Source organism: Camelus ferus, chromosome 1, assembly GCF_009834535.1.
Source record: "Camelus ferus isolate YT-003-E chromosome 1, BCGSAC_Cfer_1.0, whole genome shotgun sequence".
NCBI classification, from domain to species: domain Eukaryota; kingdom Metazoa; phylum Chordata; class Mammalia; order Artiodactyla; family Camelidae; genus Camelus; species Camelus ferus.
Genome location: NC_045696.1, coordinates 84,063,864 through 84,083,626, shown reverse-complemented (window position 1 = coordinate 84,083,626; position 19,763 = coordinate 84,063,864). Strand labels below are relative to the sequence as shown.

Below are 19,763 nucleotides of genomic sequence, written 5' to 3'. Positions count from 1 at the left end.
CTGTCTATAAGAGAAGGCAATTCTTTGGGACCAAAAAAAAAATAATAATTTTCTGAGATTTAAGACATCTTTTGAATTTGCGTCTTGCCACTATTTCCCCAAATCTCTGTACTTTCTTTCCAGGCCTTTCAGAACGTAATTATTTTTCCATTAAGATATAACACAGAACCACTCAGACAAGATGAAAACATTTTCTCTGTCAAAGATTTAAATAAGTCTGAACCTTATCTGAAAGCAGTAAGCTAATGTTCTTATGTCTGAAACTGAGTGTTCCCTTTGACATTTCAGTTGTACAGATATTTTATCCTTAGCTTCAGTGGAACACTGTTCCCAAACTTGTCCATGTATTAGTTTCTTTCCTCAATTGTATATTCTATCCTTATATTGAGAAGGAAATCAGCAAAAATATTTCTTGAGGAGGTCTAAGAATATCAATTCATTCTGCTGGGGTAAAAAGAGTATCAAATGAAAGCAGCCATTGTTTGCTTGCCGCTGACAGAGTAAGTCTTGCCAGCAGCCAAGGAACATAATCACTACGAAGTCCACTGTCCTATATCTGACTCCAACCTGCCTTCCTCTTCTTCCTGCTTCCTCATTTCAGCCATTCTCCTGAGACAGGAGGGAAGGGGGCAGGGCACAACTATTCAAAGAATGACACAGCAATTAGCACCAAGATGGCGGAAGATTCAACTCCCAGTAGACCCTGAGCTTCATTATACACTCATTGAGATACAATAACGTGCTGAATGGCACTCCCACAGGTGCCATGACAGTTATGAGGCTGACCATAAAGGGTCAAAAAGTGAGTGATGGTCCAGTTCCTGGGAATCCCTGCCCCTTCCCCAAAGTAGTTGGAATAATCCTTCCACTTGCTAGCATATGACGTTACCAAGCTGATAGAAACTAACAACCCCGCACCGTGTGGCCTTTTCTCTTGCCTTTTGAGATGGCCTGCACTCTGTCTATGGATGTGTATCTTCTTTTACTTTAAACTAAACACCCAACCCCATACCTCATGGCCTCTCTTGCCTTCCGAGCCAGATTGCACTGTCTAAGGAGTATGTATCTCTCTGAATAATCTGCTTTTACTCAACTATGGCTCGCTTTTGCATTCCTTCCTGTGCAAAGCTAAAGACCCTCACTTGATGGGGCACTCGCCTGGGACCTTGGACATGGCCATCCTCTCACACCCCACATTTCTCCTGTATCACTCCCTTCTCATAGTGAAATAACTGAGCTGCAAACAAACCAAAAAAGAAGTTGTATTTAAGCTTCTAGTCCCAGTGACTAAATCTGGGCGAAGGCACTCATCCATTGCTTAGGACTGAAGTAGATCTCCCTTTCAGAGATACCTGAGCTTCAAACCTAAAACTCAAAAGAAAAGAAAGTCTTATACAGATACTTCATCTTTCCATACACTTTATTTTCTCCTGTTTGAATTCTCTGCTACTGCATTTTCTTCAACAGCCATTCATAAGAGTATTAAACTACACATTATTTGTAAATATGTTTTTCTCACCCCAACCACTTTCTTTTAACAATAAGTAAACCCCTATTTAAAAAAAGAACTCAACCAATATTTAGTATGATTTCCACTGGTTTATCTCTTTTCTTTTAAAATGTTTTGTAATAACATTTATCCAATGTCTTAGTCCATCTATGCTGCTGTAATAAAATACAGAGAACAAGTGATTTAAACAACAAATATTTATTTCTTACAGTTCTGGAGGCTGGGAAGTCCAAGATCAAAGTGCTGACAGATTTGGTGTCCAGTCAGGGCACACTTCCTAATTCATAGTTGGTCTACTTCTCACTGTGTCCTCACATGGGGAAGACGTGAGAGAGCTCTCTGGAGTCTCTTTTATAAGAGCACTAACCCACCCCACTCATGAGAGCCACACCCTCATGACTTAATCATGTCCCAAAGCCATCACTTCCTGATACCATCATATTGAGGGGTTAGGATTTCAACATATGAATTTGCAGTGCAGGGACACAAAAATCCAACCCATATATTCTGCCCCTGCCCTTCTTCCCAAAATCATGTTCTTTTCACATGTAAAATACATCTCAACAGTCCTAAAAGTCTTAACTCATTCCAACAATGACTCTGAAGTCTAAGTTGAAATCTCATCGAACTATCTACACCAGATGTAGGTAAGACTCAGGATACAGTCAACCCGTCCTGAGGCAAATTCCTCTCCAAGCTGTGAACTCCTTGTGAAACTAAACAAGTTATGTGCTTCCAAACCGTGGAGCAGGCATGTGATAGGCATTCCCATTCCAAAAGAAAGAAGAAAGATAAAAGAGATGAGAGGTCTCAAGTAAACACAGAACCTAACAGGGAAAACTCCATTAAACTTAAGGCTTAAGAATAATCCTCTTGGTTTCCAGACTCCCTGGGATAGCAGTGTCACCCCCACAGGTACTGTCCATGCCATGGCAGTGGCCCCACCCCCACCGCAGCTTTCTGAAGTGGTCCGCTCATATCATGGCTCCACTGGGTACAGCCCACACCACAGGACTCTGCAGGGCTCCCCCAACTAAGGCAGTAGCCTCGGGGTATCCTGACCCATCTGAACCACAGAAGCAGCCTCACTCACCCTTTGAAACCCCTCTGCAATACCTCAGAAGAAAAGATCCAGGAACTTGAAGACATAGATATGTCTTCTATGTCTAACTAAACTAAAGTATAGTGATTTAAAAAGAAAAAGCAGCTGAATAAAGATGAAAAAGCGTCCATAACTTGTGGGACAATATCAAGCATCTTACATATAAATAGTGAGAGTCTCAGAAGAAAAAAAAAGAGAGAGACAGAGAGGCAGAAAACTTTGGAAATGATAACAATAGAAAAATTTTCAAATTTTAATGAAAACTATAAATCCACATACCCAAGAATCTCAGTGAATTCCAATCAGCATAAACACACAGGCCCACACACAGACACACACATCAAAAAAACTAAGGCACATCAAAATCAAATTGCTTATAATCAGAAGAAAGGGAAAGTTGTATGAAGCATCGTACTGTGTTATAGTGGACACTAAGGAGAATAAAGGACATACTGCCTGCCCTAAGAAAATTGTTTTAATTTGCAGTTTACATATAAATGTGATTTGCATGTGAGGCATCTAAATTTTCTTCAGGGACTGGGAGGTTTATGATGTTATATAATCATAACCACTGAGCCACTTTCCTGTACACCTGAATCTAACATAACATTGTAAATCAACCATGCTTCATAAATAAATAAACAGATAGATAAATAAAATTAAAAAACAAATAAATTCAGTACCTTGCCTGACCCAGTCTCCAAGATGAAGTTTGTGTGCTAATGTACGGCAACATTTGTGACGTCCAGAGAGCAACTCTGCCCAGTTAATGGTCACGGTTGCCTCTTCATCTTCACACGCACTAGCAGGACGCTCGAAAAGGGAAATCAAGGCTGTTGTGAAAGAAATTATCTGAACCTTGAGAGAGACATGGAAAGAAAAACAAACATGGGTAGGGTAATTGTTGCAAGAAGATTCCATGTTCTTTAAGATTAACAAGGAACAGACATTGAATTAATAGGAATTTCTTGATATTATTTAAAGGATGCAGGCAGTTATATTAAAAGACATTACGCTACAAGGTTGGTAAGGCAGTTACCAAGGGCATTTTATTTGTTTGCTTTTATGATATACTTGTCATTAAAAACAGTGAGAATGATGAGCTTACACAATTATGAAAGGAAATTGTACAAATTAGACTATTTCAGCATTCACAGGCATGCTCTATGCCATTCAGTAAGTAATTTTTCAGAGGTAGGGTAGAATTTGATAGAAAGACAGAAATCATCGTGTGCAGTGTCTGGGTTTCAGGGCTGCCCTCTCTGATGCATCCATCCCTTTGTTACATGATACAAGAAATAAGCCTTTCCCAAGAGTCTGCTACTGAGAAGCCTGAAACCTTATGAATGAAAATCTGAATAATCAATTTGAAAGAGTTATGAGAGATAACTTTAGACATTTAATATTAAATGTTTATTAATACTGAGGTCTACTAGATTAAGCAACCTATGGTGAAAAAGCTAGCAAATATTTTTTTCTAAATAAGGAAAAGGGGACTATACACAGGCAAGAAAACTACAATGAAGATTGATTTTCATATGCAAGAAGAGGAAGTGTGACCTAATCCATCTTTTTCATGTCCAAGATGTGTGGCCTTATACTCTATAATGTAGTTCAGTTAGAAGGTCTTGCTCATTGCATGCTATTTCTGTTTTGAGCTACAGTTTGATGATTAAGTCCATAGTGTTCAATCTTATCCTTCCCTCACTTACCTTTCCAGTGATGTCCCCAAAAGAAAGAATTGATTCATTGGCATCAAGAGGGTCATACCAATAATCCATGCAAACCGGTGCTCCTTTCAGGCCTTGGAGTTTATATTGACAAGGAAATTCTTCTTTGGATAGCAGATCATAGAAACAAATCTCTTTACTTGTAAAAGCCACCGCTATCTAAAAAGCAGCAAAGTAGAAAATCAGAAAGCATTTCTGATGGATTTAGTGAGATCAATATGAAAAGCACACATGCAAATGTTAGCACCAAATCTGACATTTTCCCCTGAGGGCCCGTAACTGTATTACAGAAGTACAGCATTCTAACTTTGGACTCTAGCCAGGAAAAAAACTTTTCCTATTTGAATGTGCTTCCTTCTCTATTCCCACTTCACAGACCCATCAAGCTCTTCCATCCACGGGAGACTAGACAACTAATCACATAGGAGAGACAGACAGGAGGAGCTACAGCATCACACAGTCATACCAGAAACTTTGCAAACCATGTTTTATGAGATAAGCAGAGGCTTTCACAGAAATTAATTGATAAAAACTCTGTAAATAACTTTCCTAAGTCAGATAAAATCCTAAAAGCTATTTAATAAAGGGTAAATAAATTTGTCAATAAAACTAAGAAAATTTATCTAGACTAACCCAAGGAGGGGGAAAAAGAGAGAAGACACACATTACTAAATTCAGAAATAAAAAAGTGGACATTACCATCATCCTTACAGAAATAAGAAAGGATTATGAGAAAATATCATGAACAATTGTAAGCCAACATGCACAAATGCCTGGAAATACAAAAGTTACCTAAACTAACTGAGGAAGAAAGAGAAAATCTCAGCAGACATATAACAAGTAAGAAAAAAAAAAAATTGATTTTGTAATCAAAAGAAATTTCCCACAAACAAAATCCCAAGCCCAGATGGCTTTTCATTAATAAATTCTACCAAACATTTAAAGAATTAACACCAATCCTTCTCAAACTTGTCCAAAAATTAGACGTGGAGGGAACTCTTCCGAAATCATTTTATGAGGACAGAATATCCAAATACCAAAACCACATAAAAACTTATCACAAGAAAACTGCAGACCAATATTCCTAATGGATACAGATGTAAAAATCCTCAGCTAAATACTATCAAAGAGAATCTAGCAACATATGAGAAAGATTACACACCATGAGCAAGTAACATTTACACCAGTGTAAGGGAGCAAAACTGTCTCTTCAGTGTGAGGATTAATTTAGGTTGATCATTTTTAACAAACAGAAGACTCAGGCATTTTTTCCTTTTTACTTCTGCCTTAGCTGCCTAAAGAATTTGGATAAAGGGCCTGTACCCAGAATAGAGCTATTACCAAAAACATCTGCACAGAATAAGGGCCAGGTGTGGTGGCAGCCACTTACCAAGGCCGAGAGATCAGAGTCCACTCAGTGTCCCGGTGTCTCTGCAGGGCCCAGCAAACATTTGTATACCAAACATTTGCTTTTCCATCTTCATGTGAATTGCCTTCATCCCTTCTGAAATCTCAAACCACCACCGCAACATCATCTTTGGTCTTTGCTAAAGACGGCATTCTAGGTGAGGGCTTCAGCCATTTTGGTGAGTTACTCAGTGTTCCTGGGTCTCTACTGTGTATATGTTTTATTAAACTTCTGTTTGATTTTCCCCCATTAATCTGTCTCATGTCAAATTAATTATTAGCCCAACCAAAAGAACCTAAAAGGATGGAGGAAAATTTCTTCCTCCCAACACCAGGAATGCCAGGTTAGTTTAACTTAAACAAGTATCAGCTATTGTAATATACCACATTAATAGAATAAAGGACAAAAATTGTATGACCACCTCAGTAGATACAAAAAAGCATTTAACAAAAGCCAATGCATTTTCATAATAAAAATATTCAACTAACCAGGAATAGAAACTTGATAAAGAGCATGTACCAAAACCAACCAACCAACCAACAAAAACTCCTACAGCTGATACCACACTTAATGGTGAAAAACTGAATGTATTCTCCTTCAGATCAGAAATAAGATGAGGACATTCACTCTCACCACTTCTGTTTAACACTGTGCTGGAGATTCTAGCCAGGGAAATTAGGCAAGAAAAAGAAATTAAAGGTATGCAGATTGGAAAGGAAGAAGTTACACAATCTCTATTAGCAGATGGCATGATCTTATATAAAGCAAATCCTAAGGAAGACAACTTGACAACAATAACAACAAAATCAATTAGAACTGATAAATGAGTTCAGCAAAGTTGCAGGATATATGATAACTTTTAAAAACCTATTGGTTCACTGGCAATGAACAATCTGAAAATGAAATGACCAAAGACAGTGTTACAAGAATGAAAAGACAAAGCACAGACTGGGATACAATATTTGTAAATTATCCATCTGATAAATGCATGGACTCAGAATATAGACAGAACTCTCAAAACTCAGTAATCACAAAATAAGCCCAATGAAAAAATGGGCAAAGGATTTGAACGGACACTTCACCAAAGAGAATATACAGGTAGCAAATCAGCAAATGAAAATATGCTCAACATTATTAGACACTAGGGAAATGTGAATTAAAACTTCAATAAGACAAAATACAAACCTATTAAAATGGCCAAAATTAAGAGAAAAAATCTTGATCATACCAAGCATTGGTAAGGATGTGCTACATCACACAATGGAATATTAATTACACAACTATAAAATGATACACTACTAATATATCCAACAACATAGATGAATCTCAGAATAATTATGCTGAGTTAAAGAAATCAGACAAAAAAGAAGTACACACTGTATGATGCCAATTACATAAAAGACTAGAAAATGCAAACTAATCTATAGTGACAGAAAGCTTATCTTATCTGTTACCTGGCAAGGAAGGATGGGAGGGACTGGAGGGGGGGAATTACAAAAGGACACACGGACACTTTTGAGGGTGATAAATGTAGCCATTATTTTCATTGTACTGTTGATTTTTCACAGTTATAAATATGGATTAGAATCTGTCAGCTTGGACACTTTTCATATGTGCAGTGTATTTCAATAAGGCTGTTTTAAAAAAGAAGAAAAAAAGCAATATTCTTTAGGCTTTTATGTTAAGTAAGTACAAAAGAAAGGCTAAGATTTAGTTATCAGTCCCAGAAAGCAGAAACAGTGCAACATATTCATTACATAATATAGCAGTACAAACATTACATGATAATAACAGAATGCTATACACATATACAAACAATGTCTGAACTAGAACCATCTTTTAATCCCTACTAGCTAAACATTAACACCAGATCCTTAAGAAAGAGCTGGATATAACGTCGGCTGTCACCATTGAGGCAGCAAAGCACAAGTTCTGAAATCAGGTTGCCTTGGTTTACAGATCTTGCAACATTGATTACATCCTGTGTGACTGGGTCAAATTAAACAATATCTCCTTGCCCAGTCTCTCATTTTTGAAGGGGGAATACTATTTCCTTCATGGTGATCTTGAGAAGAAGATTAGAGCGTACGATGATGATAATGATTACTCTTTATGGGTCTAAGCAGTAGAACATACTTTTCCCACTTAAAAGAATCTGGCTCTTTAGAGAAATGGCTGATTCTAGGCCCAGAATAATAGATACACAAGATGATCCTAGAACATCTTGTCATACCAGCAAACAAAGGAGCTTTCAACGACTGCTATTGTTATATCAAAAAAGACTCAGACATTGACTTGTATTAGTTCCATTATCCAAAGATGGCACAATTTTTGGTAGAGGATAATAACTCAGTGGGTTTAAACAAATCAAATTTAAACCTATGAGTTTGTATTGGTATTGATAACAATAATGATAGTAGTATTCATTTTCATCTTTAGAGGATATTAAAAGACTAGCTAATTATTTTGAATACTGCTAAATAAAAGTAAAGAATTAAGCATTTATTCTGCCTTTGTTATACAATTTGTTTTACATGATGGCTAAATAATTGACAAAGGGAATTTCTTTTTATAAAGGTATTTCTAAAGAAACAGGAAAGGATGAAATTAGAATATCGTCATCTTGCAACCCTTAATAAATCGATGGATCTAGGAATAGTCAGCAGTAACTGTTAACATCCCAAGAAGAGAAAGAACCAGGCATTTCATGCTTCCTGATTGAGGAACATCTATTCCAATATAAACAAACCATCAAGACTTTAGACTTGACTACCAATTTACTGAAAACACAGGGAGCAGGTGGCCCAGTTAAACATCTCCATGTAAATACAATCTGTGAAATCTAGACTGAGAAACTCTAAAGGACACACACCTAGTTTCTTTAACAAAAACAGCAACAGCAACAAGAACAACAAAACACAAGAATAAAGAAGAGATAGAAGAAAACGTCTGGATCAAAAAAGATATATCAACCATTCATAATGTTTGAACCTTATTCAGATCTTGATTCAAACAAACTATCAAACGATTAACAAACTATCAAAAAATCTTAAGACAAGGAAACAGGTACATGGTTGGATATTTGATGGTATTAAGGAATTATTGCTATTGATATTAAATGTGATATATTATGGTTATGCTAAAAAGAGAGGCATTTTTAGAAATAATAAAGTATTTACATATTAAATAATTGGATGTTTTGGATTTCAAAAGAGGGGAGATGTAGCTGAAACAAGACTGGCTATGAATTGAAAATGGCTAAGAGTGGATATTGGTTCTTAATGCTGTTATCTCTGCTTGTGTGTGCACTTCAATTTTCCATAGTAAAATTTACCATCTACTTAATGTGAAAATACTAAGAATATGGATTCTTTAGGCTGCATTCTTCCCCCACAAACTAATTTTCCTTTCAGTATGTTATCTTGCTCATAGGTATATTTATATGAGGATATTTGAACTGCATGGTCTCTACCCATTAAAATTAAGAAACTGACTAGTTCAGTGGTCAAAATCAGATAAGCAGTTTCCTGAAATTGCTTTGAGCCATGCTGTCCACTGATGCAGCTTCTCAGCTCTGCAGATAGATCCATGACTCTGCTAAAAATCTATGGAGTCATAAAGGTCTTATCAGCTAGTCCTGCAGCATGCCACATTTGGGACAGAGCCAAGAATCTGAGTTGCTATCAGCCTTGTCATTTAAAGGCACACAACATAACAGCTTGGGGAATAGACTAACTCACTTGGCTTTACTTGCATTCCGTCCAGGTCAGATGAGAGGTACAGAAGACTAATGCAGCTCTCTGTCACAGCTAGTGTTATACTTGCTATTGATCAGAGCCCTGTCCCTTCATTTCCCCCCTTTTACAAGCCATACGTTTATTTATAAAGACTATACCTTGTTTACATTTTCCAGAGAAACCATACTTGTCACCCACAGGTGTTTAAGCTTGGTGGCATCAGAAGTGATGGGAAGCGTTTCTTGCAGCTTTAAATTCTCTCCCCAGATTCCTAATAAACCTTCCTTACTGATGGTCAGATAACGGCTTGAACTTCTTAAGAAAATTACTTTTTGAATGGTGTCTTTGTGTTTCACTGGGAGGAACTCAAGGTCTTTCCACTGTGGAGCCACAGTTGCTTTTGCTTGTTCATCTTTCTCATAGAGGGCTAACAGCATAAATGAAGTCAGCTTGTCCCAATTAATGAAGCCATCCTGGGCCACATCCACTTTATCAAAGAGCTCTCCATATGCTTCCTTTGTGCTCCAACCAACAACCTCTGTCATCCTCTGCATAAATTCTTCCCTGGACATACAAATGGTTTGACGTGGCTCTGCGGGCTAGAAACAGGAATAAAAACAAGACAACAGTGAAAGCATCCTAAGTACCAGAGCATTGTGCTACCCCAAAGGTGGATCTAATCAGCATTTCTTCCAAGATGCAAAGAAAAATATCTTCTACTTTATGACAGTGCTATACTTAAGTGAGTTTGGGCTGAGCAGCAAATAATTGACAGGCCCACAAGCTGACATCCTCCATTACAAATGTCCTTATAATTAGCAGAGGGAGGTAGGAGAGTCACAGGTTTGATATGATGATGGATGCAGAGGTCAGAGTGATGCTGCGCTATGAACCAAGGAATGCAGGTGGCCTTTAGATGCTGGAAAAGGCAAGGAAACAGATTATCCCCCAGAACCTCCAGAAGGAAGACAACCCTGACAACACCTTGATGTTAGCCCTGCAAAACCCATTTTGGAATTCTGAGTTGTACAACTGTAAAATAATAAATTTGTGAGTTTTAAGCTACTAAGTTTGTGGTAATTTGTTATCCCGTCAGTAAGAAGCAAATGTAGCGGTTTAGAGAAAATGGGTGAATCCCTGAAGAGAGTATAGGACAGCCAGTAAAATTTTATCACAGCAAAACTTTAATCCAAGGGCAAGGAGTCCCCTCTATGAAGAAGACACCATTACAAAAACAGTGAAACTTTATAAGCTGATTTTTGTTATTCATGGTAGTTTTGTTCTATAAAGTCTCTGCAAACACAAAATTAGCAGATACTGAAGCATTGCTCCTATGGGAAATCCAGAGTTAGGTTTCTGTGAGCCTCTGGTCACAGTATTTTCATCAGCAGATCAATTCATAGTTTTGTTTTACATCTGATTCCATTGAAGACATTTTAATATATATTGTTAATTCATTAACATTGAATTCATGGCCAACACGCTATAACTCATGACTGACTGAAGCTTATCCAACACACATATTTTCTCCATAAGGCACATTACAGCTTTCTTGCACTTAGGAACACTAGACAAAACTTTACCACTACACTTTGGGGCCCTTTTTAAACAGTGAAATCACCAACAAAAAGCACAAAATGCAAAAACCTGAACTAAGTAGAGCACAAATAGGACACTTGTTTACAGTACAAGAGTTAGAATAAGAAGACAGGTGTCACCGTGTTTGCGTTCAGCATGGCAAAGACACGCTGGAAGATGGCAACTTTTTACAACTGTATACATGTCTGTGAATGACCACGAAGGTGTCCTGAGTATTGATTTAGGGGTCACAAATAAATTTTAGCAAGCAGGCAAATTCACAAATGCAGAATCTGTGAATGATGAGAATCATCTGTATTTCAAGTAAGTACATAAATTAATAGGCTGTTTAGTTTGGTGTCCTTCATAATGAGAGAGTCTATTTCCTCAGAGCCAAAGAGTCAGAACTGACAGTAAGCACTAGGAAGCAGCATATTATAGAGCAGGTCCAACAACTGTAAGTTTAATCCTGGTTCCACCAGAAATTGTGGGAAGTACTGGCAAGTTCCTTCACTGTTGAAGCTTAATTTTCCCATCTGTAAAGTGGTTATAGCAAAATACCAACCTCAAGAAAATTATTATGAAGGTTAACTGACATATCAATAGATGCAGAAAAAGCATTTGACAGAATTCAGCACTCATTCATGATAAAAACTCTCAGTAAACTAAAAATGGAAAGAAACTTCCTCAACTTGATAAAGAATATCTGACAAAAACATACAGCTAACAATATACTTAATGGTAAGAAATCTGAAGCATTCCTACTAAGATCAGGTACAAGGCAAGGATATCTTCCTCTCACCATTGCTTCTCAACATCGTACTCAAAGATCTACTGCAATAAGACAAGAAAAGCAAATAAAAGTATAAAGATTGTGAAGAAAGAAATAAAACTGTCTTTGTTATCAGATGACATGATCATCTACTAGAAAATCTGAAGGAATCAACAAAAAACTCCTGAAGTTAATAAGCAATTATAGCAAGACTGCAGGATACAAGATTAATATAAAAAAGTCAACTGCTTTCCTATAACCAGCAATGAACAAGTCAAATTTGGTATTAAGACCACAATACCACCTTACATTAGCATCCTCAAAAATGAAACACATATAAATCTAACAAAAATGTGTATAATATTTATATGAGGAAAACTAAAAGCTCCTATCAACAAAATCAATAACTGGAGTGATATTCCATGTTCATAGATAGGAAGACTCAATATTGGCAAGATCTCAGTTCTTCCCAAGATGATCTATAGATTCCATGAAATCCCAGGAAAAATCTCAGCAAGTTATTTTGTGGATATTGACAAACTGATTCTAACTTTATATAGAGAGGCCAAAGATCAAGATGAGATAGCACAATATTGAAGGACAAGAACAAAGTCGGAGAAGTGACTCTATCTAACTTTAAGACTTATTATATTATTATAAGACTACAGTAACCCACGCAGTGTGGTATTGGCATAAGAATATACAATTAGATCAGTAAAACAGAATAGAGAGCCCTGAAATAGACCCATATAAATATAGTCAACTGATTTTTAACAAAGGACCAAAGGCAATGCAATGAAGAAAAGATAAGGTTTTCAACAAATGGTGCTGAGATAACTGGACATCACATAGTAAAAAATGAATCTAGACACAGACTTTACACCCTTCACAAAGATTAACTCAAAATAGATCACAAACCTAAATGTAAGATATAAAACTATAAATCTCCTAGAAGATAACATAGAAGCAAACCTAAGTGACCTAGATTTTGGTGATGACTTTTTAGATGCAACACCAAAGGCACAACCCATGAAAGACAGAATTCATAATGTGGATTTCATTAAAATGTAAAACAATGTCAAGAGAACTGGAAGACAAGCCATAGATGGGAAAATATTTTCAAAAGGCACATCTGATAAAAAATTAATCCAAAATATACAAAGAATTTCTTAAAGTTCAACAAAAAGAAAACAAACAATCAAATTAAAAATGGATCAAAGACCTTAATGGATACCTCACTAAAGAAGATATGCAGATGGCAAGTAAGCATATGAAAAGATGCTCCACATCATATATCATCAGGGAAGTACAAATGAAAACAACAATGAGATATCACTACATATCTATTAGAATGGTCAAAATCGGAAACACTGACAACAGTATATGCTGGCAAGGTTGTAGAGCAACAGAAACTCTAATACATTGCTGGTGGGAATGTAAATTCAATTTGAAAGAGAATTTAGTGGTTTCCTACAAAATTGAACATACTCTTACCATATGTAGATCCAGCAATCACACTCCTTAGCACTTACCCAAAGGATTAGAAAACTTATATCCACAGGAAAGCCTGCACACCGATCTTTATAGCAGCTTTTATTCATAACTGCCGATGCTTGGAAGCAACCAAGATGTCCTTCATAGGTGAATGGATAAATAAACCACAGCACATCCACAGAGCAGAATATTATTCAGTGCTAAAAAGAAATGAGCTATTGAGCCATGAAAAGAAATGGAGGAAACTTAAATGCATACTACTAACTGAAAGAAGCCAATCTGAAAAGGTTACATGCTGTATGATTCCAACTACATGACATTCTAGAAAAGGCTAAATTATGTAGGAAGTGAAAAGATCAATAGTTGCCAGGGATTAGAGAAGTGGGGGACGATTAATAGGCAGAACATAGGGAATTTTCAGGGCAGTGAAACTACTCTGAATGCTACCATAATGATGGATACATATCATTGTACATTTGTCTAAACCCATAGAAGCACCAAGAGTGAACCCTAATGTAAACTGTGGACTTTGGGCGATTTTGATGTGTCAAAGTAGATTTATGAATTGTAACAAATGTACTACGCTGATGGGGGATGCGGATAATTGGGGAGGGTATGCATGGGTCAGGGTGGGGAGAATATGAGGAATCTCTGTACCTTCCTCTTTATTTTGTTGTGAACCTAAAACTGCTCTAAAAATATAATCTTAATGAAGAAAAAAAAGACTGAGATATCATTTGTGCAAGAACTAAGTAATCAATCAAGCATTCAACAGAAGTTAGTTTAATTAATTAAATTAACTTTCTGAGAAATAATTGGTATCTAGCCCTTTGAACTACTCAGAGGTCCATCATTCTTATCTTTGTTAAATTATTTTCAGTTTAAAGAGTTTAGATAGATGGAAAATTTTCAGTGACCCAGATTTTAAGAGTACAGAAAGAAATTTGATCTTAAAAAACACTCCATCTGAGCCAAAACTGCAAACTGTTTCTGAAAGCTAAGTCAACGTTGATCTTTTATTTTAAACTATTGCATAATGACATCAATCAACCCTCCAATCTATGTCATTATCCCTTTAACAAAAAACACTTTAAAGCTGAATCTTAAAGTATTTTCTTCCTATGAGTTTTGTAATTTATTTTTATTTCTACGAATGAAAAACTGTTCTGACTGACAACACCAAGACAACTTCTTTTTTTCTATCCTAGTATATGGAATTGCAAATAGACCATAAACAAAGAAGAAAACAAATTTTCTTCCCCAAGGTAACATACACAATCAACTTCATAATTTTCTGCACATTAATAATGCCACTATGCACTAGGGGAAGATTTGAGAAATGCTTCCAATTTATGAAATGTGACAGAGAAATGCAATTGTATGATATACTTGACAATTCTATTACTGATTGTTCACTCATTAGCTTTTTTGTTTTCAATTTGAAAATAAAACCATGGTTTTGCCATATCTTCCGTTATAATTTAGGAATTTGCTTTTACTTAAAAAATTCTAACTTGTTCAAGAAGCATTATGCCTTGATTGATGTGTGGCTTATGTTTATTAATTCTATTATATGCCAGCTTTAATACATTTCTTAAATGTACAATTAAGGTATGTAAATTTTTTACTCAAGCTTAAAATTGTAAATGCATTGACTTTTACCACACAATTCATTCTCATTTTATCAGTGGCTCCCATTAAGATTCCAGGACTAGAATTCATCTGTTCATTCCAGTATATTGTACATACCACAGCCGTGGTAGGGAGACTGTGGGATTGCAGACTTGGAGCTCTAAGCTTCAGCCTCAGTTGTTGCACCTCTAAATAGGGACAATAATAACTAAATCTTAGAGGTGCTATCAGGTTTAGTTGCTAATTTAATGTATATCTACCATATGGTGTCATTTAATGTGAGTCCAGTAATTTATAATCAATAAACATTAACTGGCTGCTAAAGGGCTTAAAGAATAAAAGGACTATAAATGGAGTCATCATGCCAGCAAAGACTCTTCCCTGAAGATGAAGCAAAATTTGTTTGTTGATGTGTGTGTGTATGTGTGTGTGTAAGGCTCTGGAAGTGTACACAATTACTAATTTCAGTAAATCAGTCCTTCCTATCAGAGGTGGCCAGTTGCTAACTGGTTGGTTCTAAAAGTGATCCAACTGGGTCAGAAGACTGTGTCCACTAACAGTGTTGTCTGAAGCCTTCCGTTTCCATGACCACTGCTGTCACAGGGACAGACGATGGATGCTGCCTTAGTATGAAATAGCAACTGCACACACTGTTTCAGCTGTCCTTTCTCAAAGGCACAAACAGAACACTGTCCTAAGTGAGCCCAGGGAAAGAAAAGTTAACCTGTTTTCAGAAACCAAGACTATTTCCCACAACCAAGTATGACATTTCATCACCGTGAGTAATTACAGCTTCTGTCTTATCTTGAGCCATTTGTACTGGGCTCTGTGGATTTTAGGTGAGCTGGAAGTTTCCATCCTGAACTTGGCGGAAGATAACTCCATAGAAAGAAAGAAGAAAATCCTTCATTCTAAAAATGAGTTTGCATATACCATGATTTGGTTGTAAACTATATTAGATTCAGCATTAAGTGGCAAAATAATTTATCTTTCAGCCATATTTTAAGATATATATTTAGTTATGCACGCATATACACATATGCATATATATTTAAATTAGTACTAATTCAGTTAGCATCTGGGTTTTATGCCTGCATTTGCCATGACCACAGGCCAGTCAGAACCTCTCCAGGGTTTGAATGAGGGTTCAGTAAGATAATCTGTATATAAGGCCCTCTTTACATTGAACAATTTTATTTAAACATTATTTATTCCTGTTGAAGACACATTCACATCAAGTTAAATTCACAAGCATATGTTTAGTATAGCTAGGGAAATATTAAGAATTTAGGAAATTGGATTTCAATATAAAACATAGAGCACAAAATAATTAATTCTCAGTCCCTTCAACTGAAAATTTAATTAGTATGGCTTTAATAAAATGTTCTTCCCACAGACAGTTTGTTCCAATTTGAATGTAGGCCTTCCAAATAAAAACTACCTAATAGTGTTTTCAAGTATACCCTTTCACTCCTATTAGTCACGATTCTCTGTCCAGTCTTTTTGAGATAAAAAGTACCCCTGCATCTACTAGAACTCCTCTTTTAATAAAAGAGAAGCATGTACGATCCATTAGAAAACATATTCTCATTCAGCCTTTACTAAGATAATATTAATAAATTTATTTTGCTATGTCTATGTAACTATTGAGTGAGAAAATAACCAGCTATTGCCTTCAACTGTTCTTGCAAGAAATGTACCCAGAATGTCTGGTTGATTTTCTTAGCAAGCACAACTTTAGACCTTTAGAAAATCTTCCTGTCTTCCTGACTCTTTTTCAAAGAATATTTAAAAAATCATTTCCTTTTGCCTAGAAAGCATTTTCTGCAGCTACAGTCAGTTCTTGTGACCCATCTTTTATTTTTAAAGAAAAAAAAAAAAGCATGAATTCTGTAAAATTCCCTTCAGCTTTTGAGCTTTGTTAAAATTTGGATTTCACTGTAACTTATATAAAACCTGAGCACTAAACCGAAGTGTAAACTTCCAAAAGTATACCCTTTTTAAGAAAACTGACAGCCCTTGTTTCATCAAAAAGAGATGCTTTCAATCAGCAACATGTGAGTGTGCCAACACATTTTAAAAATCATTTATTTTTACACAAAAAAATTCATGTTTAGTATAGAAAAAACAAAATATAGATAAGCCAAAATTAAAATCCTCATAATGGCATCAGCTTATCAGATTTTTTCCTAGACAGGAATAGAAATACTGTGCATTATTTACCAAATGGTGTCATGATTTCCTTATCTTTGTGTCCTGCCTTTTCCACTTTACATCAACCATGAAGCTTTGCCTTGCACAACATATATTAATGGCCACACAGTTTTCTATGGAGAAGGCATACAATGTATTAAAAATTTCAGTTGTTCCCAGTGCTTTACCCTTTCATATCAGCAACCCTGCAACAAACATTTCTGCACATATATCTTTGGCTTAGCCGTCCAGTTATTTCCTGAGGGAAATTCCCTAGAAGGAGAATTGCTAAGTCAAAGAATTTGCACATTCTTGAAGTTTTTGATGTATTTTGCCAAATCTTCCTCCAAAAGACTGAACACATTTACATTTCCATTAACAAAGTATGAGACCGCCTATACCCAAGACCCGCACCAAGCTGGGGTCTTCACACTCCTCTTAAGAGTCATCAACCAGTTTCTAAAAATCACTTCCAGGAAGCCTGAACATTTACATACTTGCTGGCAAAACAGAGCAAACATTCCCAAAGCAAGCACTCAATTCTTTCAAAATCTGCCAGCTCTTAGAAATGTTATTTATGTGAGTTTTTTCCATAACTCTTTCCTGTAGCAATATTTTATCATGAAATGAGGAAAGGAAATTTTTCTTCTAACTCTGTACGAAACAGGGATTTGCCCAAGACTAGAATACAAGTCCCACTTTGAAACAATGGAAAGAGCATAATCCAACTTGGTCAGAAACCTGGGTATTTTCTCCTTTGTCAAAGCTCGTAGTAGGTTAACATGTCTCTGATCCAAGTTTCACTGCCCTTACCCGTTAGTGAATATTTACTTTCAGATTCTGAAAATCAAATGGTGAGGTGTGAGCCACTTAGAGAAATATTTCCATCCATCCATCCATCCACTGATCTATCTATTAATAAATATATATTGAGCATGTACACCATACAAGGTAGCATGAGGCAGATTCTTTTATTCATTCGTTCAACAAATACTTCTTAAGTGCCTGATCTGTGCCAAACACTATTCTAAGCACTTAGCACCAGCTCTGAATAAGATAGTGGAGGTCTATGCTCTTCAAATGCTTACACTGCAGTAGGGAGCCCAAGAATGCTGATCACAACAGATGACATGTGGCTCTAGGTTACCAGAAGTAAAAAGATCACAAAAAATCACACTATTATTTTGCCTAATTTCAAACTGAATTTAGCATTTAAGCATGTCAAAAACATTCCATGAACTGAAATCTTGCACAGACCAGAAATCCTCTTTAGTCTGAAAACTTTTTCACCACCTGCCCCGACCCTTGGGATAATTAGAATTTTGCACTGCTTCCTTTCCTCTATATAAAAAATAGCTTCTAATAGGATCTCAGAATCTTATTTTCCCAAGAACTTGCTAGTTTTATTAAGCACTTCACCAAAAATAGTATTTCTTCTGTCAAATATTCAGCATGCTTTTGGGGTAATGTTCTGTGACAGCTGAATGAGGATACACTATCAAAATGCACCCTTTGCCCAGTTCCTATAATTAAATTTAAAATTAACATGCTGCTTCCTCATGCTTCATTCTGTTGCACTTGCCTCAATTTCCCTTGGTTCTAAAATGCATTGGTTATGAATATGTATTAAAGTTTGCTGTCAAAGCCTGTGAACATCTTCTGGAGCAGAAGATGAGATGTGTTATTTCAAAACATGCATCAGTTTATATCATCCCCTGCAATTTTCACCTACCAACGAACGTTCATAGGAGACTGAACAGCAGAACAGAAGGGACTCGTCTGCCAGCCAAAGTTCATATTGCTCTTTTCTCTCACTTCAGTGGATTTTAGTTGGTTTCAATTTTCATTGATACTATGATATCAATGATTCAAAAGCTCACCAGTCTGAATGGAGTTAAAATTTTGTGACTAGCAAAGACACAGGCCTCGAAACCCCTGTACTGAACTTGAAATGGTTTGGAACTAAAAGCTCCCGAACCAAAAATTCAACAGTTAGATTTCGTACCCACCTGGTAAATTAGAGGTGAATTGCAGCTGCAAGATTAAAAAAAAAAAATCTATAAATCTATCTTCCTCTTTTAAATAAAAATCATAATTTCTGGGATATGTAACTGTCTATATCATTTTTCCCTAAGTCTATGGAAGTCTTTAATTTTCTGCTTTAGACCTTAATGATGTTTATCACTATCGTCTGTTTGCCTAGGCTTAGAAGCCTCGGGGGTGAGCCTGACCATTGCAACCAAGAGACAACTGAACTTCACTGATCTTTATTTGGAAATATCCTTACAGCAGGATAAATATATATTGTTTTTAAAAAACAACTGCAGTCTCTTCATTGGAAACCGTAGATGGAGTCAAAAAATTGTGTGCATCCATGAGTTTCATGCATGTTAGAGCTGGAAGGAAGTTTAAAAAATCTATACCAAACCCTTCATTTATTTTTTTTTAATTTTTCTACAGTTTTAAAGGTTACACTTCATTTGCAGTTATTACAGAATATTGGCTATATTCCCCATGTTGTGCAATACATCCTTGTAGCCTGTCCTACACCCAATAGTTTGTACCTCCCACTCCCCCACTCCTAATTTACCCTCCACTCCCCCAACT

At 36.3% G+C, this 19,763-nt stretch overlaps 1 protein-coding gene across 1 annotated transcript in view; it reads right to left on the bottom strand.

Annotated features, from left to right (window-relative positions):
- Positions 1 to 19,763, bottom strand: part of WDR49 (WD repeat domain 49) — a 121,682-nt gene that overhangs the window by 86,951 nt on the left and 14,968 nt on the right. The window contains exons 2-4 of the mRNA XM_032484883.1: positions 9,646 to 10,086; positions 4,325 to 4,501; positions 3,296 to 3,470 (exon numbers count right to left, since the gene is read on the bottom strand). Coding sequence (XP_032340774.1) covers positions 3,296 to 3,470; positions 4,325 to 4,501; positions 9,646 to 10,086 — 793 coding nt within the window. The remainder of the gene's footprint in view (positions 1 to 3,295; positions 3,471 to 4,324; positions 4,502 to 9,645; positions 10,087 to 19,763) is intronic.